Genomic DNA, 24,091 nt, shown 5'->3' with positions numbered 1-24,091 from the left:
CCATTCCCACAAGCTAGGACAAGCACATTTTCATTTCACTAGTAGAATCGGGAAGTTAAGACCGCATATTCGTTTGCTCATAGTGTACCACAAGGACCGGCATTCATAGCAAATGCACAACGAGGACAGAGCAGGAAGCCCCGCCCCACACAACTGTAGTCTTTCAGAGGCTGGAAAAAATATCTAGCAATAACTCCACCAATGGGAACAGCGCTGAAAGACATCCAAGGGCTCTATCGAACCAGGACAACCATATCTACACACGCACAAACGTATAGTACGATCGATATAACATAGAGGCTTCGCTAAATGCCACAAAGTAGGACTACTTTCATTTTCAGATCTCTTCCACCCCATCAATACACCGGATGTTGTAATTGGGTATATTGTTCGGTGCACGAAACCCAGACCCGCCACCTTTGTGGCCAATTATGTGTGAAACACACCTCAATGACCTAGAAGTGCTTCGGACACGTTCAAAACAAACCCAGAATCATATTTTTATGAAATGTCCCTTTTAAAGCTCTAACAACCGGCCTCCTGAGTGGCGCAGCGGTCTAAGGCACATTTTACATTTACATTTTAGTCATTTAGCAGACGCTCTTATCCAGAGCGACTTACAGTTAGTGAATACATATTTTTTTTATACTGGCCCCCCGTGGGAATCGAACCCACAACCCTGGCGTTGCAAACGCCATGCTCTACCAACTGAGCTACATCCCTGCCGGCCATTCCCTCCCCTACCCTGGACGACGCTGGGCCAATTGTGCGCTGCCCATGAGTCTCCCGGTCGCGGCCGGCGGGCGACAGAGCCTGGATTTGAACCAGGATCTCTAGTGGCACAGTTAGCACTGCGATGCAGTGCCTTAGACCACTGCGCCACTCAGGAGTAGGCACTGCATCGCAGTGCTAGAGGTGTCACTACAGACCCGGGTTCGATCCCGGGCTGTGTCACAGCCGGCTGCGACCGGGAGACCCATGAGGCAGCGCACAATTGGATCAGCTTCGTCTGGGTTAGGGGAGGGTTTGGCCGGCTGGGATGTCCTTGTCCCATCGCGCTCTAGTGACTCCTTGTGGCGGGCCGGGCGCATGCACGCTGACTTCGGTCTTGTAACTACCAATTGGATATCACGAAATTGGGGAGAAAAGTAAAAAATATTTGTAAAAAAGCTCTAACAACCAATACCTTTTCCATTTTTAAATTATAGATGTATTTATTTTTGCTTCCTTGCAAGCACCCCTTTCCTACATAATTTCATCATGATCATTTCCGAATACCCTGCTCGCCATTTCATTAATTTGAGATTTCATACAATTGCCTGTGTTGCTCTGTCCTAACCCCGTGACGCTATCGTTATGCAGTGAGTCAATCCGTGAGAAGATGAAGAAGAACTACATGTCCAACCCCAACTTCAACTACGAGATGGTCAACAGGGCCTCCCTGGCCTGTGGCCCCATGGTCAAATGGGCCATCGCTCAGGTAAGGAAACCACCGCCCACTGACTTTTTGTATTGGTAATGTTTGAGGGTGGATCTAAAAAGTATTTCCTCGATTCCTCACCTCCCTCTCAAAACTCATTTGAGGAGAAGATCCTAGAGGAGGAACCTTGGATCTTCTCCTCCGATGCATTTTGAGGAGATGTGGAGAGAAGAAAGTCTTTTGAGATTCACCCAATGTCTAGTGAGTGCCAGGAGTAAATCTGTCCTTACCACGTTTCTCGATCCATCAAAAACCCTGCGACCTACTTATAACCTACAATTATAGCCTGCAATTATTGACACCTCTTTTCCCCCCTCTTCTAGCTGAACTATGCTGACATGTTGAAGCGTGTGGAGCCGCTGAGGAACGAGCTTCAGAAGCTGGAGGACGACGCCATGGACAATAAGTCCAAGGCGGAGGAGGTGGAGCAGATGATCCGCGACCTGGAGTCCAGCATCGCCCGCTACAAGGAGGAGTACGCCGTGCTCATCTCTGAGGCCCAGGCCATTAAGGCCGATCTGGCCGCTGTGGAGGCGAAGGTAGGGAAATCAATCCGACCATAAGAAAAACGTTCCTAATTAACTCAACTAAACCATTTTACTATCGCCGTAACCTTAGGAATAGGCAAGAGATTTAGGAAAATACTTTCAAGTGCAAATAAAGATTTTTTCTATGAAAAAGGCCTTGCATCTCAGCTATTAAAATTCTGAAAGTCAATGCCCTAGACTTGACAGTAATATGTAGCCCTAGGGGATGAGTCTTTTCAGTTTATAGCTCCATTTCAATGTAAAGCAATTGAAGACCAGGTGGAAAAGCACTATCTATCCAATCTATCATTGTTAAACCCGACCTTGACTGTCTTCTTTGACCACAGGTGAACCGCAGCACAGCCCTGCTCAAGAGCCTGTCTGCTGAGAGTGAGCGCTGGGAGAAGTCCAGCGAGACGTTCAAGAACCAGATGGCAACCATCGCCGGGGACTGCCTGCTGTCCGCAGCCTTCATCGCCTATGCTGGCTACTTCGAGCAGCAGATGAGACAGAACCTCTTCACCACCTGGTCGCACCACCTGCAGCAGGCCAACATCCAGGTACTGGGGGGTTGTTCGAGAATTGTTTGCTCACACCGCTATTTCCTAGGCTTTAGCTCAGTCAGCTAACACTTGAGTCGCACGGATAACCCAGTTTCAAAACCCAGTCAGTTGCACTGACTTCGGCAGTCATCATTCAAGGCACTGTACATTATGTTTTTGTATGGCTAACTAGATCTCTCCTCCTCCATAGTTCCGTACGGACATCGCCAGGACTGAGTACTTGTCCAACGCGGACGAAAGGCTGCGCTGGCAGGCCAACTCCCTCCCAGCAGACGACCTATGCACCGAGAACGCCATCATGCTCAAGAGGTTCAACAGGTGAGTGTAATACATCCGAACCAAAATATAATGTATCATCCCGTACTGTAGGACTTGAGGTGGCGTATAGAACCAACACAGAGGGGTAGAGTGTGGTTGTTCTCTCATAAACGTGTAGTGAAGGCTCAGATCATCACTGTGGATCATGTTGGGAGATACAAAACGGTTCCATTTCTCATCTTTAGTCTTAAAGAGCGACTGCCCCTAAAAAGCAACTTCTCATTTTGAAAACGGCCTATGTGGCATCAATATGAGTCAGAAACATGTATTCTAGTGTCAAAATTGAATACAAAGTGTAGATAGGATAAATGGTCAAAGTCAGTCTTGTCCAAAACGGAGATTTGCGAGATGATAGGAAAGAAATGGGATGTCTTGGAATGAACGGTACCATAACTGTTTTCCGTGGGTTGGGTTTATTTTTATCCTGCCCACAGCTGGCAGCACCCAAGTAATCATCAACTGCACGCGACCCGTTCGTAATGCCCATGGTCAATTCGGTTTGACATTCGATATCCCTATGGGCGTAGTTAGGGACCATATGTAAATTACACAATGTACATGGGACAATATTTTAAAAGTTCAATATCTCCAAATTTCAATGACTTAAAAACATCAAACCAACTATAAATTGTAGAAATGCATATACAAATATCGAAAGTGTTTTATTTATTTTTAACTAAAAGATGTGCAACATGAAAATATTGTACCATTTACATTGTAATTTACAGAGATAGGCTATCCAATGTCAAACCAATTTTGCCATGGTCACACAACCAGCCAGCTGAAGCTAATTGGCTAAATAAGTTGGCTGGCACTATATTAGCACTAGCTAACCTAGGCGACTTCAAGACACAAGACCTGGTTAGACCGTTTCAAGTTATCTAGAAGGGTGAGGGTACTGTGTACTGTTTTGACAGAGTGAATCTGCAAATGCTTGCCACGTGCGAACACACACAAGAGACACCCACATTAACCCCCCCCCCCCCCCCCCCCCAATACTGTCATTTGGCTTCAGTCATGGCTGCAGCATTTCTTAATGACCAAGCCGAAAAACAAGGCCAAATCAGGAAGTTCAGCCCCCCTTTAATTGTGGGAATGTTTTATAATGAATGCCTATCCCAGTTGAAAAGTACAGCTTTTATAAACACTCCTGGAAAGTTGGCCTTTTGGACTAAATGAGATCCTAATAAATAAATACACTTTGCCTTTCCCAGGTATCCCCTAATCATCGACCCGTCTGGCCAGGCCACAGAGTTCATCATGAACGAGTACAAGGACCGCAAGATCACCAGAACCAGCTTCCTGGATGACGCCTTCAGGAAGAACCTGGAGAGCGCCCTGCGATTTGGAAACCCTCTGCTTGTGCAGGTCAGAACAGTCTCCTCTTGGTCTATCCAGCATGTTCCATACCATGTATACCTATGCAACTAGTATGTAACGCATGCTTTTAATCTGAATAAATTGGGAAGTAGTGCTCAACTGCTGTTGCTGTAAATATCATCTCTCAGACTGGTAACACAAATTGTATTATATTTAACATAAGCTTTAATGTAAATGTTAGGTCCAGTAGCTAGCGTACGCAACATTTGGTTCTGGGTTCCAAGATAATGGTAGATTGGGTTATCCAACCTTAGTTCAATTGGGGAAACCATTTTGCTGGCATGTAACTGATAATATTTCACTGTCTCTTTCAGGATGTGGAGAGCTACGACCCCATCCTTAACCCGGTGCTCAACAGAGAGGTGCGCAGGACCGGAGGACGCGTGCTTATCACCCTCGGTGACCAGGACATTGACTTGTCCCCATCCTTCGTCATCTTCCTCTCCACCCGTGACCCCACGGTGGAGTTCCCTCCAGACCTGTGTTCTCGTGTGACCTTTGTCAACTTCACGGTGACTCGCAGCAGTCTGCAAAGCCAGTGTCTCAATGAGGTGCTGAAGGCCGAGAGGCCTGACGTGGACGAGAAGCGCTCCGATCTCCTCAAACTGCAGGGTGAGACGTGCGCACACATACACAGTATGAAAATGTATGCACTCAATAACTGTAAGTCGCTCTGGATAAGAGTGTCTGCTAAATGACAAAAAAATAAAAAATAAACACGTCCTCTTATCTATCCCGGACCTGATTTCATGTGAATGAAACTCGTATACGGATCTGACTTCTGATGTGCAATGGACACAAATAAAGTATCTTACCCTCTTCTCTTAGTCCTATTTTATCCTTAAAATATCAAAGCACTAACCTTCACTGTCCTCCCCTTCTCCTCTCCATACCTCCACCAGGTGAGTTCCAGGTGCGTCTGCGCCAACTGGAGAAGTCCCTGCTGCAGGCCCTGAACGAGGTCAAGGGTCGTATCCTGGACGACGACACCATCATCACCACCCTGGAGAACCTGAAGAAGGAGGCAGCAGAGGTGACCAGGAAGGTGGAGGAGACAGACATCGTGATGGCCGAGGTGGAGACTGTGTCGCAGCAGTACCTGTCCCTCGCTTCGGCTTGCAGCTCCATCTACTTCACCATGGAGGCCCTCAACCAGGTATGCAGAGAGATGCGCGCACACACTCACTAGGGTTGGGCGGTTTCCAGATTCTCATACAGTCCTTCTCTCATCCTGGGATGTACCGTATTACCGGTTTAGTACACAAGGGGGCGCCAAAAAAAACACACAAAAAAAGACCATTGGGCGTCTGTTACCAGAATGCTAACAAAATTAGCACAAGTAATAGCGAATTTCCATGGAGGCTCCTAACTAAATATGTTAACGAGCGCAAACGAAAATAAACTAATTGCAAAGACGGGCAATCCTACTCATAAAGTTGTACATGTATAAGTAGGAGCTACCGAATGTCATTTCTGGTGAGTTTGGACATTTGCAAGCGAATGTGAACGAGAGATATTGTGCAAATGAACAAGTTTTGATGCATGTTTGTCTGAAGGAAGAACAGTACTGGCTCTGAAGCAGCATGTGTACACGTTCACATTGTGTCTGTGTGGAGTCTGGAGTCGCTAGGGCAGCGATTCCCAAACGAGGGGTCCTGACCCCATGTGGGGTCAACTGATATGAAAATGGGTCGCGGGAGAATTTCCAAAACCCTGAAGGGGGAAAAAAAGAAATATACAAAAAATAATTTTGTCAGATAACACTGTTAAACAAATAATGTATGCTATTGCTAGCAATCAAGTGGAAACTCTGACTGAACAACTCAAACTCCCTAGATTATGCTCTCCAAATGGACGTTAGCTGTGAGGGCTGAGATGTCCATGAATTGACTTTTGTTCGCTATACATGTCAGGGGATGCTATTCACGAGGACATATTGTTCTGTCTCACGATTCCCAAGAATTAAATGGCACGGGGGATGTTCAGTATGTTGTATGGCTATATTGACGAAAAACTGATTCCATGGGATCTAATGGTGGACTTTTGCACAGATGGGGCTCCCATCTATTGCGGGACAGTGGGCAGGCCTCTGCACTCTAGTTATGAATGTGTCTGACATATGGACGCATTGTATGATACACCAAGAGCAACTGGTGGCAAAAGAGCTGAGCACAGAACTCTGAGATATACTGCAGCAGGTAACTTCGATTGTAAACCACATCAAACCACATCCACTGCGCGCACGCATGTTTGCAAAACTATGTGGAGATATGGGATCAGAGCATGACAATGTTCTATTTCACATTGATGCTTGGTGGTTATCGAGGGGGAGTGTTGTAAAGATTTTTTGCATTGAGAGAGGAACTGTTGTCATTCACAATGGATGTAAAAAAAACAGACTTGGTAGACTTTCTGTGTAATGAAAAGAAAATGTCTCCTTGCCTATGTAACAGACATATTTGGGAAACTGAATGCAAGCACTATACCGAACCATTACAGCTTGTATGACTTCTTGTCCATCTCCAGATCCACTTCCTGTACCAGTACTCACTGCACTTCTTCCTGGACATCTACCACACAGTGCTATACGAGAATGGCAACCTGAAGAGCGTCAGCGACCACACCCAGCGCCTCACCCACATCACCAAGGACCTCTTCCAGGTAACCGCACATCTCAAACCCCTTATAGGACATCTAGAACACCTTCTCGAACCTAGAAAATCTAGAACACTGTCTTGAACCTCACATCACTAACACCTCACACCTAGAACACCTCACACCTAGAACACCTTCTAGACAAGAACTTAGAACATCTAGAACATATTTTAGAATCTAGAACATCACATCTAGAACTGGGGTTGTTCTTCATAGATCTCAAATCAATGGGTGTTTGCTAAGAGGTTTCTAGTGCAGAGCAACAATCCGATTCTCCTTGTAGGGGGCATTCAATAGAGTGGCCAGAGGCATGTGCAACCAGGACCACATCACCTTCGCCATGCTCTTAGCCAGGATCAACCTGAAAGGCATGACCAGGTAATGAACTTTGAGGTTTCTACACTTTCTTTGTTATGTGAAGGATAGGGTCCATGGATCAGTTCCAATATCTACACTACAGCAATCTATTGAGGATGCATTCTAAGTGGTATGCTACTGTGGACAGTGTGATGTAGCCCATGAATCTTATTGATTACCATTTTTTGTTTCCTTCAGCGAGCCATCCTACGACGCCGAGTTCCAGCACTTCCTGCGCGGCGCGGAGATTGTGCTGAAGGGCACAGCGGTACCTAAGGTGAAGGGCCTGACCACGGAGCAGTGCGAGGCCATGATCATCCTCAGCCACCTCCCCGCCTTCAAGGATCTGGTCTCCAAGGTGGAGGCTGATGAGGTGAGAGATTGTTGAAAGAAAAGGTTGCGAGGAGGGAAAGAAGCTGAAGAAAATGACTTTTGCAATGTGAAGTTCTTTATTTAACTGTTCACGCTAAACAGAAGTGCATTAAAATATATATTTTTTAAGAAAGAAAGGAAAATAAAGTTGTCATTGAGGTTGACATTGCTTTTTTCTATCATTGCAGCAATTCTTCATGTGGATCGAGAGCAACTCTCCCGAGCTGTCCGTGCCCTACCTGTGGACAGAGGAGAAGCAGTCAAGTGAGTCTTTCAATCATTGTTGTAATGTGTTCTACTTTGAAAAACCATTTGAAACCACAAAGCTAAGTTTAGTAGGCTGTTTTGCAATGTCAAGATTCCATTTATGCACTTGATAGAAGCTGCATACAAATATAACATTCAGAAAATGGGTAGTTGGAGTGCATGTTCTTCAAAGTGGTGAGAGGAAAGTGTTCTTCAGTAAAACAGGAATTCTGTGCAGTCCAACTGCAATGTAGTCAATCTCACAAATGTCCTTGGTCGGTCCTCCTCAGCATCCATCGGTCAGGCAGTGCACCAGCTGCTGCTGATCCAAGCCTTCCGTCCGGACCGCATGCTGGCCATCGCCCACATCTTTGTTTCCAAGGTCCTGGGAGACAACTTCATGGCAATTATCGAGCAGCCCCTGGACCTGGGAAACATTGTGGAAAGCGAGGTACGGATGTCAAGACATCCCTAAAGCGTCAATCTCCATTTAGGGCCAGTTTCCGAGATGGATTGAGCCTAGTCTTGGACTAAAAAGCATGTCCAATGGAGGTTCTCCGTTGAAAGTGCTTCTTAGTTCAAGACTAAGCTTAAATGTGCTGAAAAAGCAATTGCCATTATGAGACTACAATTGCTTTTCTTAATTTATTAGCAGTTGATATGTTTCGAATGTTAAATGGACACTCAAGCACAAAGTGGGAAAAATTTGTACAAGGAACCAATACAGTTCCTTGTACATCACTTATTTAGACTGTAAATCTCCTGCTGAAACATCTGCCTGTTTTCCTACCCACCTAGGTGAAACCCAGTACCCCAGTTCTGATGTGCTCCGTGCCCGGGTACGACGCCAGCGGCCTGGTCCGGGACCTGGCTGCCGAGCAAAACAAACACATCACCTCCATCTCCATCGGTAGGTGTGCTAAAGTAGGGTTGGAGTCGATTGAGTTTTAATTTACATCCCAGTAATTTAGGAATTACTGACATATCTACTGGCATTTTAAAAACCTGGTTCCTCCTCTTCTCTCTCCTCAGGTTCTGCTGAGGGCTTCAACAAGGCCGACCGCGACATCAACACCGCCGTCAAGTCCGGCAGGTGGGTGATGCTGGAGAACGTGCACCTGGCTCCTGGTTGGCTGATGCAGCTGGAGAAGAAGCTCCACTCCATGCAGCCCCACGCCAGCTTCCGCCTCTTCCTCACCATGGAAATCAACCCTAAGGTCAGATTGAAGTTCATTAGAATAACATTGCATTATTATTTATTTCTAAAGTGTGAGACCTTGTATAATACACTTTTAAATACATCTTTATTATAGCCATTAAACCAGTATGAAACTAGATGTCTTTTCCATACATTATTAGGACCGCTCCAAAGACTAAACACAAAAAAAGCAGACTATGGAAAGGCTACAAATTAGTGATTTTATTTTGAACATTCATTGTAGATTAAAGATATTGAAAATTTCAATTACAAATGTCTACGAGGTATAATTTAGCATTCTGGTTTGTTTATCTCAAGCTTTTCCTCACTGTGGCACAGTTGTGGATGACTTACCTAATGAGACTATCTAAATGGGTTTTCTCTCGCTCATTCCTCTCAGGTGCCAGTGAACCTGCTACGTGCTGGACGTATCTTTGTATTTGAGCCCCCTCCCGGTGTCAAGGCCAACATGCTGAGGACCTTCAGCAGCATCCCTGTGGCTCGCATGTGCAAGGTGACACAACCATATGAATCTCTGGCTTTCCTCTGCCTCGCTCTCGTTCTCTCTCTCTGGCTTTCTCTCTGTTCTCTCCTGTCACTCGAACTCTGTGTTGGCCTCTCACTTACACAAACTCCTTCCTCTGTCAACTTGACTGAATGTTTTCCTTTGACCTTGATTATTAAACCAACCTCTTCCTCTGCAGGCTCCCAACGAGCGCGCCCGCCTCTACTTCCTACTGGCTTGGTTCCATGCAGTCATCCAGGAGCGCCTGCGCTACGCCCCGCTGGGCTGGTCCAAGAAGTACGAGTTCGGAGAGTCGGACCTGCGCTCAGCCTGCGACACCGTGGACACCTGGCTGGACGACACCGCTAAGGTCAGTCACACGTAAAATACACCCACACTGTTGTCTCTTACATAAGGTTCTTTCTGTATGCAGCAGGTCTCTTGTATTAGATGATGAATCCATCCCAAACCTGATTCTATGTGAGTGAAACTCTTATACAGATCTGACTTCTGATAATGCAATTCACACACAATGTATACATTCTTGCAAATGGGAATGAAGTTGTTGGTCACAAAATGAACACAGAAAATGTGTCCCTAGAGCGCATTGACTATAAATCAAATCAAATTGTATTCGTCACATACACATGTTTAGCAGATGTTATTGCAGGTGTAGCGAAATGCTTGCGCTTCTAGCTCCGACAGAATCAGAACATATGTTATATACAGTGCGGTCCAAAATGAAATGATACAATGACAATGATGTTAAAGTGCAAACTGTCAGCTTTAATTTGAGGGTATTTTCATCCATATCGTATTAACCCTTTAGAAATTACAGCACTTTTTGTACATCGTCCCCCTATTTTAGGGAACCAAAAGTATTTGGGCAAATTAACTTGTGTATTCAGGGTTCTACCCAGGATTTTATAACAGGGACTCAGAGATTTTTACGTTTTTGAACACCTGTAACTGCCATTTCCTGCAATCTAGGGCAAAAAAATACTATATTAGGCTGTGATGCCTGGCCTTAAATGATAACAAATAATATTAAATTAAATGTGACTCTACAAACTTGTTGGATGCATTTGCAGTTTTTTGGTTGTGTTTCAGATTATTTTGTGCCCAATAGAAATGCATGATAAATTATGTATTGTCATTTGAGTTCATTTTATTGTAAATAAGAATAGAATGTTTCTAAACATTAATGTGGATGCTACCATGATTACAGATAATCCTAAATTAATCGTGAATAATGATGAGTGAGAAAGTTAGAGGCATAAATATCATACCCCCCTCAGAAATGCTAACCTCCCCTGTTATTGCTAATGGTGAGAGGTTAGCATGTCTTGGATGTATGATCTTTGTGCCTCTTAACTTTCTCACTCATCATTATTCACAACAAAACAAAAAACTATTTGGCCCTCCTGTAGATCAGTTGGTAGAGCATGGCGCTTGCAACGCAAGGGTTGTGGGTTTGTTTCCCACGGGGGCCCAGTATGAAAAATGTATGCATTCACTAATTGTAAGTCACTCTGGATAAGAGCGTCTGCTATATGACTAAAATGTCAATTGGATCACTGTCCAAATACTTTTGGACCTCACTGTATGCAGGGCTCTAAATAAAATATTTTCATTGGTAGCACTGGTGCTCCCAACTTAAAGTTAGGAGCACAACTTGAAATGTAGGAAATAAGATTTTTTTTAAACAATTGATTGAGATACAGCCTATATGAATTCTAGCTACTTTTGAAGCACATGTTGTGCCCTATAAACTACACTGAACAAAAATATAAACGCAACATGCAACAATTTCAAAGATTTTACTAAGTTACAGTTCATATAAGGAAATCAGTCAATTTAAATAAATTCATTAGGCCCTAATCTATTGATTTCACATGACTGGCAATACAGATATGCATCTGTTGGGAACAGATACCTTAAAAAGACAGAAAACCAGTCAGTATCTGGTGTGATCACCATTTGCCTCATGTAGCGCGACACATCTTCTTCACATAGAGTTGATCAGGCTGTTGATTGTGGCGTGTGGAATGTTGTCCCACTCCTCTTCAATGGCTGTGAGAAGTTTCTGGACATTGGCTGGAACTGGAACACACTGTTGTACACGTTGATCCAGAGCATCCCAAACATGCAGGCCATGGAAGAACTGGGACATTTTCAGTTTCCAGCAATTGTGTACAGATCCTTGCGACATGGGGCCGTGCATTATTATGCTGAAACATGAGATGATGGCAGTGGATGAATGGCACGACAATGGGCCTCAGGATCCAGTCACGGTATCTCTGTGCATTCATTTAAAGTGCAATTGTGTTAGTTGTTCGTAGCTTATGATTGCCCATACCATAACCCCACCGCCACCATGGGGCACTCTGTTCACAATGTTGCATCAGCAAACCACTCGCCCACACGACGCCATACATGCAGTCTGCCATCTGCCCGGTAGAGTTGAAACAGGGATTCATCCATGAAGAGCACACATCTCCAGTGTGCCAGTGGCCATCAAAGGTGAGCATTTGCCACTGATGTCGGTTACAACGCCAAACTGCAGTCAGGTTAAGACCCTGGTGAGGACAACGAGCACAAAGATGAGCTTCCTTGGGACGGTTTCTGATAGTTTGTGCAGAAATGTTTAGGTTGTGCAAATCCACAGTTTCATTAGCTGTCTGGGTGGCTGGTCTCAGACGATCCCGCAGGTGAAGAAGCCGGATGTGGAGGTCCTGAGCTGGCGTGGTTACACATGGTCTGCGGTTGTGAGGCCAGTGGGATGTACTCCCAAATTCTCTAAAATGACGTTGGAGGCGGCTCATGGTAGAGAAATTAACATTCAATTCTCTGGCAACAGCTCTGGTGGACATTCCTGCAGTCAGCATGCAAATTGCACGCTCCCTCAACTTGACATCTGTGTCATTGTGTTGTGTGACACAACTGCACATTTTAGTGGCCTTTTATTGTCCCCAGCACAAGGTGCACCTGTGTAATGATCATGCCGTTTAATCAGCTTCTTGATATGCCACACCTGGTGGATGGATTATCTTGGCAAAGGAGAAATGCTCACTAACAGGGATGTAAACAAATTTGTGCACAATTTGAGAGAAATAAGCTTTTTGTGCGTATGGGAAGACATGCAAGAAATCTGTCATTCATTCATTGCTATGATCATTAATCTCCTGAAGAAGCTAGCCCTTTTCCTTTCTTTCAGTGCCGCCAAATGTTTGGATATACTGGTAAGGTTACCAGGTTGTTAGCTAGCTAGCCAATGAGGTAACATGACTGAACAAAGTGTAGACAACTGGGTAACGACGTGTGAGTCGTTTTTAGAATGGCCCACAACATGGTTTATGTTATGAATGTTAAACGCGTTCCCGGCGATCCGCTATAGGAAGATACAAATATTGTGCCGGTAATATGGGTCAGATCCTATGACCTGGTTGGGCTAGAAGCAAGCCGTTTTCGCTGTAGTAATGGTGCAACCATTATGCTTTTTTTTTTTTTTATCTTGGGCACTCTGAAACAATGGTACAGCGAAGCCTTATCATTACAATAATTATTATCTGGGAGATTTTATTCCTAGTCGCACGGTGCTCCCAAAATAAACATGTGCATATGCGACCAAATTGGTCACACTTTAAAGCCCTGACTGTATGTATTTCTATGGTGGTAACTTTCTATTCTTGTCTTCCTCCACAACCCTAGGGCCGTCAGAACATCTCCCCTGACAAGATCCCCTGGGCGGCCCTGAAGACCCTGATGGCCCAGTCCATCTACGGTGGCCGCATCGACAACGAGTTTGACCAGCGGCTGCTCAACACCTTCCTGGACCGCATCTTCACCACGGCCAGCTTCGACTCAGAGTTCAAACTGGCCTTCAAGGTGGACGGCCACAAGGACATCAAGATGCCCGATGGCATCCGGTCAGTGGCGGGGTTGGGGGTAGTGGTGTTAGTTTGGTTTTATTTCATTACATTGGCAACTAAAATATGCATTTTTTTATACAGTACATGCAAAGAAAACATGAAACATGGTTTGCAATAGATTGTGACCAATCCTTCTCAGCAAAACTTTTGTAAATGTCATAAAGAAATTCATAGGAAACCTTTTACATTCTTTAGAAGTGCAACTTCTGAAATACACACATTTAGGAACGGTTGAATTTCAGAAGGGGATTTTCTAACTTTCTCCATACTGTCTCAGTAACACTGTGTTGTTCTGTGTCTTTTCTTCCAGACGTGAGGAGTTCATGCACTGGGTGGAGATGCTGCCGGACACCCAGACCCCGTCCTGGCTGGGCCTGCCCAGCAACGCTGAGAAGGTCCTGCTCACCACTCAGGGTATGCGATTAGCTGCTGCTGGTTGTCGCCGGCTGCAGCTGCACTCAAGGGGCGTGTCCGGTTTTGTCTGTGGGATCCTTTGTCTGCTGCGAGGAGAGCTACAGGAGACATCATCTCCGGTTTCTCCATTTCTCTAATATCTCTCTCCATATCTGTTCTAACGCATCTTATTTTAATTTTAAATCTTATAGAGGAATGACTACCATAGATGAAGAGCATATTCTCACATTGCTTCCGTTAACTTGGATGCGATGGCATTGGTGGCTCATTATTAGCCTTTCCTTATCTTTTCCTCCTATCAGTTCCAGTGTTATAACACAAGCCCCGTGTGGTGGTAGCCGTGCCAATGTGAATGAGGGTGTTCTGTCGAGTGGGGGGTGTTCTCACCTTCCAGCAGCTGCATTTCACATTTATCGTGTCTTGCTTAGCTTCCGGTTCGAACTCCCAGCCGTTGATGCATCCATCCCTCCGTTCCCATTTGAATACATTGATTTCTCTCACAGAGCCCTGGAAATCTTCTTCATGCACGACTTCATGCCTCCATCCATCCCTCCATCACTTTGGGTTACTATGATTTTGTCACAGAGCCCACAGGAACCCTCTTCACTTCTATAGGTCCTCGTTTACAAAATACGGCACAGTCTCCTGATTACTCTTGACTTGGTATCCGTGTCCTTGTTTTTGTCAAATGTCTTCTTGACTTATTGTATTGTAATCGCTCATTTTGAAGCACAACTACCCCTTTATTAACATGTGTATGAGAATGCAAGGCTTTTTATTTTCTACAATGCAAGGCATTGGTCTTGGTCCACGTTTAATTTCTTCTCCCCTCACTCCTCCTCCTCTTCCTTCCACGGGCTTGTCTCCTCCCCAACTCCCTCCCTCCCTCTCCGGTTCCCCTTGTTGGGCTGCTCAGGCACTGACATGATGGGTAAGATGCTGAAAATGCAGATGCTGGAGGATGAGGATGACCTGGCCTACGAGAAGGAGACGAAGCGCGAGCGCACGGCGTCCACCTCAACCGAGGCCCAGCCCGCCTGGATGCGCACGCTGCGCACCACCGCCACCAACTGGCTGACACTCATCCCGCAGGTGGTCAACCACCTCAAGCGAACGGTGGAGAACATCAAGGTAACGTCCCAGCAACGTCTCATCTGATTTGCGCAGCATCTCTGGAATCTGATGGGTTTATTTTATTTTATGTCATTTAGCAGAGGGTTGAGGTTGGAAGAGTGTTCTTATGGTGTTTTACCACTTCTATTTATTATATTACTTATTATATTATTTCGTACGTACGTACGTAACGTAAAACTTCAGGTAAACGCAGAGTCTCAAATAGCCGCCTGTCCTTTTTAATGGCCGGGCAACGGCACACATTTCAGCAAATAAACGCCTGTTTCAAATAAACGCTGGGTCTAAATTAATTGTTTACGAGGTTTGTTTGATTTTTTTACATTAAATAATTCAGTAATGACTCAAATTATGGAAATCATTCGTTTTGAAACTGCTAGCCAAGTTTTTATTTTTCCAAAATAGAGGCATACTAAGAAAGAAACGTGACACGGTGTGTAAATAACACATTAGTGCAGGAAATGTAGAAATTGATTAAAATGCTGGAAGTGAATGCTGGAAATTAAACAATTAACTATGCAAATGAGCAAAAGCTGTCTGCGTTAAATAGACACTTGGCTCAAATAGAAGCCTATCTCTAATAACCACCTGTTGTGTTCAGTGATTTAAGCAAATAAACGACCGGGCTATTCATTTTAGTTTTACGGTACGCGCGCGCGTGCCGTCTCTTAAGGATCTTTGCATTAAATGATAAATCTATCCCGAACCGGATTTCATGTGAATGAAACTCGTATATGGATCTGACTCCTGATAATGCAATTCACACACACTCTGGCTGTAGGTGTCTTTTTCAAGGACTGTACAGGTGAAAAGAATGCCATTATCTTGTTTAACATACATATATTTCCTCCCCCAAACACACACACACAGGACCCCCTGTTCCGTTTCTTTGAGCGCGAGGTGAAGATGGGCGCCCGCATGCTTCAGGAGGTGCGTCAGGACCTGACTGATGTGGTGCAGGTGTGCGAGGGCAAGAAGAAGCAAACCAACGACCTGCGCACCCTCATCAACGACCTCGTCAAAGGTTCTCTCATTCTCTACCCAATCCTCAATCATTTTAATTCATTCACTACTACATCTACCACATTGGTCTCAATTTACTGCACTAGCCAAACAATTTAAACTCCTAAACGTCTTCCACTACCATAAAATGCTTTTATACAAGTGAAGCAAGCGCACACATTTTTTTCCGGAAAATGTACCTTTTCCAGTTATTACACCCAATCTGGTTGTACAGTCACAATATGTGAAATTGAATATGGTAACATATTGACTATTTCAAGTCAATATGGTTGTATAGAGTCTGTCTAGAAGGATTCCCAATGCTAACATGTAGCATGGCTCCTCCAGGTATCCTGCCCCGTAGCTGGTGCCGCTACACCGTGCCCACCTCTATGACTGTCATCCAGTGGGTGGCCGACTTCAGCGAGCGCGTCAAGCAGCTGCAGGCCATCTCCCAGGGAGCCGCCAGCGGGGGCGCTAAGGAGCTCAAGGTATCTGTCCTCTATATTAAAGGGATAGTCTCCTGTTTGCCTAATTCGTCCGGTTAGTATATTGCTAATGTTCACATCCCGTTGGATATTATTCATTCAACTCTGAATGACTTGAACTACTCCAAAGAAGTCCATGAACAGTTTGTCACAGTTAAGAACAAAGCCACTCTGGAAGCTATCCCTTTTAAAACCATAGTTGACCAGGAACTTGAGACATTGGACTAGGCATTGGACTCTAACCAGTGTTAACCATAACTCCACCCACTCTGAATTCATGTCTCCTCTTCTCTTCTGTCCAGAACATCCACGTGTGCCTGGGCAGCCTGTTTGTCCCCGAGGCCTACATCACAGCCACCCGTCAATACGTGGCCCAGGCCAACAGCTGGTCCCTGGAGGAGCTGTGTCTGGAGGTCAACATCACCACCGCCCAGGAGGCCGCGCTCGACGCCTGCAGCTTCGGCATCAAAGGTCCCACTCATCAGTCTCTCTATAGACAGTATACAGTACCAGTCAGGGCACTAGGTATTCTCACCAGAGAGGAAGAATTACCACAACACCAGCGGAACACTAAAGCTACTTTTTGATATAGTTGTGCTTTGGCTCAGATTTTTCTAGGGCTGGTTTCTTGGATCCATATTAAGGCTAGTCCTGGATCAAAACAACATTTCATAATGGAAACTCTCCATTGAAAGAGTTTTATTTGGTTGGCTGTGATGACACACTTAGCCTCACTTAGGAGTGCTTTGATAATGAGAACACCTTCATACTCAAATAACTTCTGAGCCAATGTCTACTGACTGGAAGAAAAAATAAAATAAAGTGTTTAAACCGGCGCCTATTGTTTATCCAATGTGCGTGATCAACCTAAGTGACCTTAACATTACCCCTCTTTATTCCCGACAGGTCTGAAGTTGCAGGGAGCCACCCACGGCAACAACAAGCTCTCCCTCTCCAATGACATCTCCACTGAGCTGCCACTGACTCAGCTGCACTGGGTGAAGCAGTTGAGTGCCGAGAAGAGGCACATGGTACGGCTCATAGCAACAGATACTGCACTCTACATGGGAATGCACAAAATGCTTTCTTTTAGATTCAATTCAATACTAAAACTTTATTTATTACAAATATCAACATTTTCCACTTATAATACAGACCACACATTCCCTTAGAATGTATCCAATAAATAGATGGCTCATAGGAAGTCAGTTAAATACCTACAATTAAGTTGGGAGCTATTCATCAAATCAAATTTTATTTGTTACATACACGTGTTTAGCAGATGTTATTGCGGGTGTAGCGAAATTCTTGTGCTTTTAGCTCCGACAGTGCAGTAATATCTAACAAGTAACTTCTAACAATTTCACAACATACACACAAATCTAGCAAATCCTAGTCTATATTGTCCAAATACCATGAAAATCATACTGTCTTAATGACATAACACACTTGTATATCTGTCATTCCCACAGGTCACTCTGCCCGTGTATCTGAACTTCACCAGAGCCGATCTCATCTTCACCGTAGACTTTGACATCGCCACCAAGGAAGACCCTCACAACTTCTACGAGCGCGGCGTGGCAGTGCTCTGCACAGAGTAGTGTCACCAAAAGCCTGGAGAATTCCTATTAATAATCATTCCTATTAATCATTTATTCGTAGTGTAGTCCTCTTATGAAACATAGTTTGTAAGGTAATGTCCATATGAAACATAGTTTATTCAAGTAACTGTAGTTGAAGTAAAATCTGCATTTAACATCAATAGTAATTAGGAAGTGGTCAAGAAAGTCTGAGTAATGTAGTCAGTTGTCTTGTGTATGGGAAAATGGTGGCCTATGGAAAATGGGTCAGCTGGTTTGTGTATGGAAAAGGGAAGTTGGGAGAAAGTAAGGAATGTTTTTTTTTATGAAGGATTCTGTATGTTTTTATAATGGATTAAAGATTTTGGTTAATGACGACGTATCAATGATTTAAAATGTGGTTGCTAGTTATTAAATTGCTATTGGGCATAGTAGACTGCATACATTTCAAGATGTCTTTTTTGAATGAAAGACTGTTCCATGATTTGACTCTTAATGTGTGACCTTTTCAAAATGCATGACTAAGAATTGCACACAGAAAGGCCTGTGCACAATTACCATATTACTAGTCTCCTCCTATAAGTGAGGAAACGATATTGCTGCTTACTTATACAGATATGAGGGCCTGTCATGAATGGCCAACCAAACTATGGCTAAACCTGAGCCCTTTACTATGGAACGGGGTGATACATTTGATTAATTTTTTTTAGATTTTAGTCATTTAGCAGACGCTCTTATCCAGAGCGACTTCCAATTAGTGAGTGCATACATTTTTCATACTGGCCCTCTGTTCTTCTGTTCTTGGGCTGAATTCCAAATTAACCCTAGCCCCTTGATGTAATGTGGAATGTTCACCCTGATACATTTCATACAATTGTCCAATCCTTTCATATGTACAGATGATCCTCTGTAGTCTGTGCTGAGCTTGTGGCTGGAATGCACCCAATTAATACTAAAATCGAGATTCATGGGGGGGGGGGGGGTTGTATGAGGGGAGCCATCTGTCATTGTCAGAACAGATGGAGAGCCACCTTATAACAGAAAGAATGCGCTGTGGTTACAGGAAATTCAGAAAGATGTTGTGGATGCTTTATTCTCAAGGACCTACAGAATACTCAATAAATCAAGTCATTTTATTAGTTGATATTAGTCTAAAGCATATCCTTCTAGCACATATTACAAGATATTTATTCCGTAACTACCATACAATAGGACTTGTAAATGCATTATTTATTCAGCCCCCAAAATATATCACCACACCAAAATATAAACCAGCAATGCAAATGAACATGGAATGTTATTCCTTACATTATTCCTTGTGAGAATGAAGTTCTTCAAATTCTGTGTTGGAAAATAAAGAGTGAAAGTGCATCTTCATTCATTCTGGACTCTGTGAGAAAGAGATGTTCTTGTAAACGTGAATAGCCACAACTTCTACATCAATGTTCTCCAATAGATTGACTTCTATCAACTTGTTCTGCAAGAATGTGGTCCATGATCCTGTCCAGAAACAACTCCTAGCCCCTAAACATCTGTATTGGGTAGGCCGGTATAAGCAATATGGTTCTAACTACAACCACCCCTTTAAAATCCACAGTGTGTCTAGGCTATGGTGCCGTTTCTGGACATAGTCCAACTCCCCTCAGGAGGAGAATCCCCAGTCTCCATTTTGGTGACGCACTGCCAACTGTGCTGTCTGCTCGTGAAAGACCGAACTTCCTTTTGAAGAGACACCTGAGAGGGGCGGGACTTTAGGGAGATTTCTCTGAAGAGCTCTACGTTGGGAATTGGTTAGCAGATCACAACCAACTTTTAGGTGCATACACCGCCACCTACTGTACTGGTGTGTGAGGCCATTCACGGCCTATCTACGTTATATTATTTGATACAATAACACAACATTTGAAAATTAAAAGGAAAACTACACTTCCACCTATTAGCCCTCTAAAACAAAAAACACCACCCATTCTACTATTTAACCCTACCTAGTCCTATTCCAGACCAATGGTCTCAGAGGACATACAGTGCATTCGGAAAGTATTCAGACCCCTTGACTTTTTCCACATTTTGTTACGTTACAGCCTTATTCTAAAATGGATTACATAGTTTTTTTCCCCTCATCAATTTACACACAATACCCCATAATGCCAAAGCAAAAACAGTGTTTTAGCAATGTTGGCAAATTGAATACAAATAAGAAAGTGAAATATCACATTTACATAAGTATTCAGACCCTTTACTCAGTACTTTGTTGAAGCACCTTTGGCAGCGATTACAGCCTCAAGTCTTCTTGGGTATGACACTACAAGCTTGGCACACCTGTATTTGAGGAGTTTCTCCCATTCTTCTCTGCAGACCCTCTCAAGTTCTGTCAGGTTGGATGGGTTATTTCAGGTCTCTCCAGAGATTTCCAATCGGGTTCAAGTCCAGACTCTGGCTTCAGAGACTTGTCCCGAAGCCACTCCTGCGTTGTCTTGGCTGTGTGCTTAGGGTCATTGTCCTGTTGGAAGGTGATCCTTCTCCCCAGTCTGAGGTCTTGAGCGCTCTGGAGCAGGTTTTCATCAAGGATCTCTCTGTACTTTGCTCTGTTCATCTTTCCCTCGATCCTGACTAGTCTCCCAGTCCCTGACGCTGAAAAACATCCCCACAGCATGATGCTGCCACCACCATGCTTCACCATAGGGATGGTGCCAGGTTTCCTCCAGACGTGACGCTTGGCATTCAGGCCAAAGAGTTCAATTTTGGTTTCATCAGACCAGAGAATCTTGTTTCTCATGGTCTGAGAGACCTTTAGGTGCCGTTTGGCAATCTCCAAGCGGGATTTCATATGCCTTTTACTGAGGAGTGGCTTCCGTCTGGCCACTCTACCATAAAGGCCTGATTGGTGGAGTGCTGCAGAGATGGTTGTCCTTCTGGAAGGTTCTTCCATCTCCACAGAGGAACTGTATATACAAAAGTATGTGGACACCCCTTCAAATTAGTGGATTTGGCTATTTCAGCCACACCCGTTGCTGACCGGTGTATAAAATCGAGTACACAGCCATGAAATCTCCATAGACAAACATTGGCAGTAGAATGGCCTTACCGAAGAGCTCAGTGACTTTCAACGTGGCACCGTCAGAGGATTCCACCTTTCCAACAAGTTAGTTCATCAAATTTCTGCCCTGCTAGAGCTGCCCCGGTCAACTGTAAGTGCTGCTTTTGTAAAATGGAAATGTGTAGGAGCAACAACGGCTCAGCCACAAAGTGGTAGGCCACACAAGCTCACAAAACGGGACCGCCGAGTTCTGAAGCGCGTAAAAATGTCTGTCCTCGGTTGCAACACTCACTACCGAGTTCCAAACTGCCTCTGGAAGCAACATCAGCACAAGAACTCTTCGTCGGGAGCTTCATGAAATGGGTTTCCATGGCTGAGCAGCCACACACAAGCCTAAGATCACCATACGCAATGCCAAGCGTCGGCTGGAGTGGTGTAAAGCTCGCCGCCATTGGACTCTGGAGCAGTGGAAACGAGTTCTCTGGAGTGATGAATCACACTTCACCATCTGCCAGTCCGACGGACTAATCTGGGTTTGGCGGATGCCAGGAGAATGCTACCTGCCCCAATGCATAACGCCAACTGTAAAGTTTGGTGGAGGAAGAATAATGGTCTGGGGCTGTTTTTCATGGTTCGGGCTAGGCCCCTTAGTTCCAGTGAAGTGAAATCTTAACGCTACAGCATTAAATGACATTCTAGACGATTATGTGCTTCCAACATTGTGGCAACCATTTGGGGAAGGCCATTTCCTGTTTCAGCATGACAATGCCCCCGTGCATAAAGCGAGGTCCCTACAGAAATGGTTTGTCAAGATCGGTGTGGAAGAACTTGACTGGCCTACACAGAGCTCTGACCTCAATCCTATCGAACACCTTTGGGATAAATTGGACTGCGAGCCAGGCCTAACCGCCCAACATCAGTGCCCGACCTCACTAATGCTCTTTTGGCTGAATGGAAGCAAGTCCGTGCAGCAATGTTCCAACAGCTAGTGGAAAGCCTTCCCAGAAGGGTGGAGGCTGTTATTGTAGCAAAGGGGGGACCAACTCCATATTAATGCCCATGATTTTGGAATGAGATGTTCGACGAGCAGGTGTCAACATACCTTTGGTCATGTAGTGTATATGTTTTGGTAAGATTGGTTTCTTAGCGTTCATAGCAATGGTTATCAACTGTACCACAGAGATGGAACGTAAGTCACAGAAAATAGATGTTGTGGTGGCAGCTGCAGAGAAGTATTTGGGGTTACGAGATTTAACTTCAGAAGAGTTACAGGGTGTGTTGAGTGCAGTGGCGATTTTAGCATGTACAGTACCAGTCAAACGTTTGGACACACCTACTCATTCAAGGGTTTTTCTTTATTTTTACTATTTTTTACATTGTAGAATAATAGTGAAGACATCAAAACTATGAAATAACACATAGGGAATCATGTAGTAACCAGAAGTGTTAAATAAATAATTCTTCAGATTCTTCAAATAGCCACCCTTTGCCTTGATGACAGCTTTGCACACTCTTGGCATTCTCTCAACCAGCTTCACCTGGAATGCTTTTCCAACAGTCTTGAAGGAGTTCCCACATGCTGAGCACTTGTTGGCTGCTTTTCCTTCACTCTGCGGTCCAACTCATCCCAAACCATCTCAATTGTGGAGGCCAGGTCATCTGATGCAGCACTCCATCATTCTCTTTCTTGGTAAAATAGCACTTACACTGCCTGGAGGTGTGTTGGGTCATTGTTGGGTCATTGTCCTGTTGAAAAACAAATTATAGTCCCACTAAGCTCAAACCAGATGGGATGGCATATTGCTGCAGAATGCTGTGGTAGCCATGCTGGTTAAGTGTGCCTTGAATTCTAAATAAATCACAGTGTCACCAACAAACTTTTGACTGGTACTGTAAATCTTGGTGGGGCAAAAAAATCAATGTGGGATGCATGCCAGCAAAGCCACTGCACAACACAACACTAAACAATACATTAATTGCACTATAACGGTGACAAACCGTGCCCACAAACTATTAGGGCCTACATAAAGCTGTCCCAACAGCAGAGTCCCAACAGAAGTCCCAACATTTTACCACTGCTACACATGGCTATCAGCGGAGCCTTACCTGGCAGAGAAACAGTTCATTCAGTCTCATTTACCGCTTAAAAAAAAAAAACATAGCTGATATGGCTGACTTGCTTAAACAAATCTGGTTTCTAATGACAATTGAGACGTACAAACTATGGCATAAGGGGCCGACAAGCGGATAAGAGGCAATCCGTAATTCCGATTAAGAGATTAATGAGCGAGCCATGACAAACGTAGTCAATATAACTATTTTTTCAGCACTTTTGAAATGTACAGCGACAGAATTCAAAACATGGGCCGTTCTTACAGTGTTCTCCCTGTACACCAAGTCAGAACCGTAGGATAAATAAAGGGGGCATATAAGCAGACAATGAAAGCTCTTACAATGATTACATTTCTCTAAAACAGGTTATAGGCTACATGTGCACCACCAAGTCAGAACAGTAAACAAAATTAAGAGGGGTAAATAGACCAAATTATTAGGGTGAGGCACATGGGCTACTAACATCTTACTACACAACATACACTTAGTATTACTTTCTTAGCTACAGTATACATATCTCCCTGGCATATTACATCATTTATGCAGCAGCATACAAGACATTTTTGGACTCACCTTGTTGTGTTGTGCTCACTTCAACAGGAAGGTGGTGCGGCGGTCCTTTGTGGGCAAGTTTTGTCATCAAAGAAAGAGGCCGGATTTACAATTCCGAGTTGGATGACCGTTCAAAACGTATTTTCCCAGTCGGAGCTCATTTATTCCCAACTTCCCAGTTGTCTTGATCTCAAGTTTTCGTAGTTCCGAGTTAACAGTTGTTTTAAGTGCGGCACAAATCA

General features: G+C 44.3%; 2 protein-coding genes across 2 annotated transcripts in view; one reads left to right on the top strand and one right to left on the bottom strand.

Annotated features, from left to right (window-relative positions):
* dync1h1 (dynein, cytoplasmic 1, heavy chain 1) overlaps nucleotides 1-18,593 on the top strand; it is a 52,597-nt gene extending 34,004 nt beyond the window's left edge. Inside the window, exons 51-74 of the mRNA XM_084143949.1 lie at nucleotides 1,363-1,480; nucleotides 1,804-2,019; nucleotides 2,355-2,567; nucleotides 2,761-2,888; nucleotides 4,103-4,256; nucleotides 4,583-4,880; nucleotides 5,171-5,424; nucleotides 6,795-6,929; nucleotides 7,207-7,301; nucleotides 7,479-7,653; nucleotides 7,841-7,916; nucleotides 8,189-8,349; nucleotides 8,697-8,808; nucleotides 8,931-9,115; nucleotides 9,497-9,610; nucleotides 9,801-9,971; nucleotides 13,313-13,530; nucleotides 13,844-13,947; nucleotides 14,864-15,078; nucleotides 15,949-16,102; nucleotides 16,429-16,571; nucleotides 16,871-17,039; nucleotides 17,475-17,599; nucleotides 18,041-18,593. Of these exons, the coding sequence (XP_084000075.1) occupies nucleotides 1,363-1,480; nucleotides 1,804-2,019; nucleotides 2,355-2,567; nucleotides 2,761-2,888; nucleotides 4,103-4,256; nucleotides 4,583-4,880; nucleotides 5,171-5,424; nucleotides 6,795-6,929; nucleotides 7,207-7,301; nucleotides 7,479-7,653; nucleotides 7,841-7,916; nucleotides 8,189-8,349; nucleotides 8,697-8,808; nucleotides 8,931-9,115; nucleotides 9,497-9,610; nucleotides 9,801-9,971; nucleotides 13,313-13,530; nucleotides 13,844-13,947; nucleotides 14,864-15,078; nucleotides 15,949-16,102; nucleotides 16,429-16,571; nucleotides 16,871-17,039; nucleotides 17,475-17,599; nucleotides 18,041-18,169 (3,862 nt within the window). The 3' untranslated portion in view covers nucleotides 18,170-18,593. The remainder of the gene's footprint in view (nucleotides 1-1,362; nucleotides 1,481-1,803; nucleotides 2,020-2,354; nucleotides 2,568-2,760; nucleotides 2,889-4,102; nucleotides 4,257-4,582; nucleotides 4,881-5,170; nucleotides 5,425-6,794; nucleotides 6,930-7,206; nucleotides 7,302-7,478; nucleotides 7,654-7,840; nucleotides 7,917-8,188; nucleotides 8,350-8,696; nucleotides 8,809-8,930; nucleotides 9,116-9,496; nucleotides 9,611-9,800; nucleotides 9,972-13,312; nucleotides 13,531-13,843; nucleotides 13,948-14,863; nucleotides 15,079-15,948; nucleotides 16,103-16,428; nucleotides 16,572-16,870; nucleotides 17,040-17,474; nucleotides 17,600-18,040) is intronic.
* Nucleotides 1-24,091, bottom strand: part of LOC311103132 (transcriptional repressor protein YY1-like) — a 964,063-nt gene that overhangs the window by 273,845 nt on the left and 666,127 nt on the right. The window lies entirely within an intron of this gene.

This window comes from Coregonus lavaretus (genome assembly GCF_964263955.1).
Source record: "Coregonus lavaretus genome assembly, chromosome: 27".
NCBI lineage: Eukaryota > Metazoa > Chordata > Actinopteri > Salmoniformes > Salmonidae > Coregonus > Coregonus lavaretus.
The sequence above is the reverse complement of the archived record's forward strand: the minus strand, read 5'-3'. Positions and strand labels throughout refer to the sequence as shown.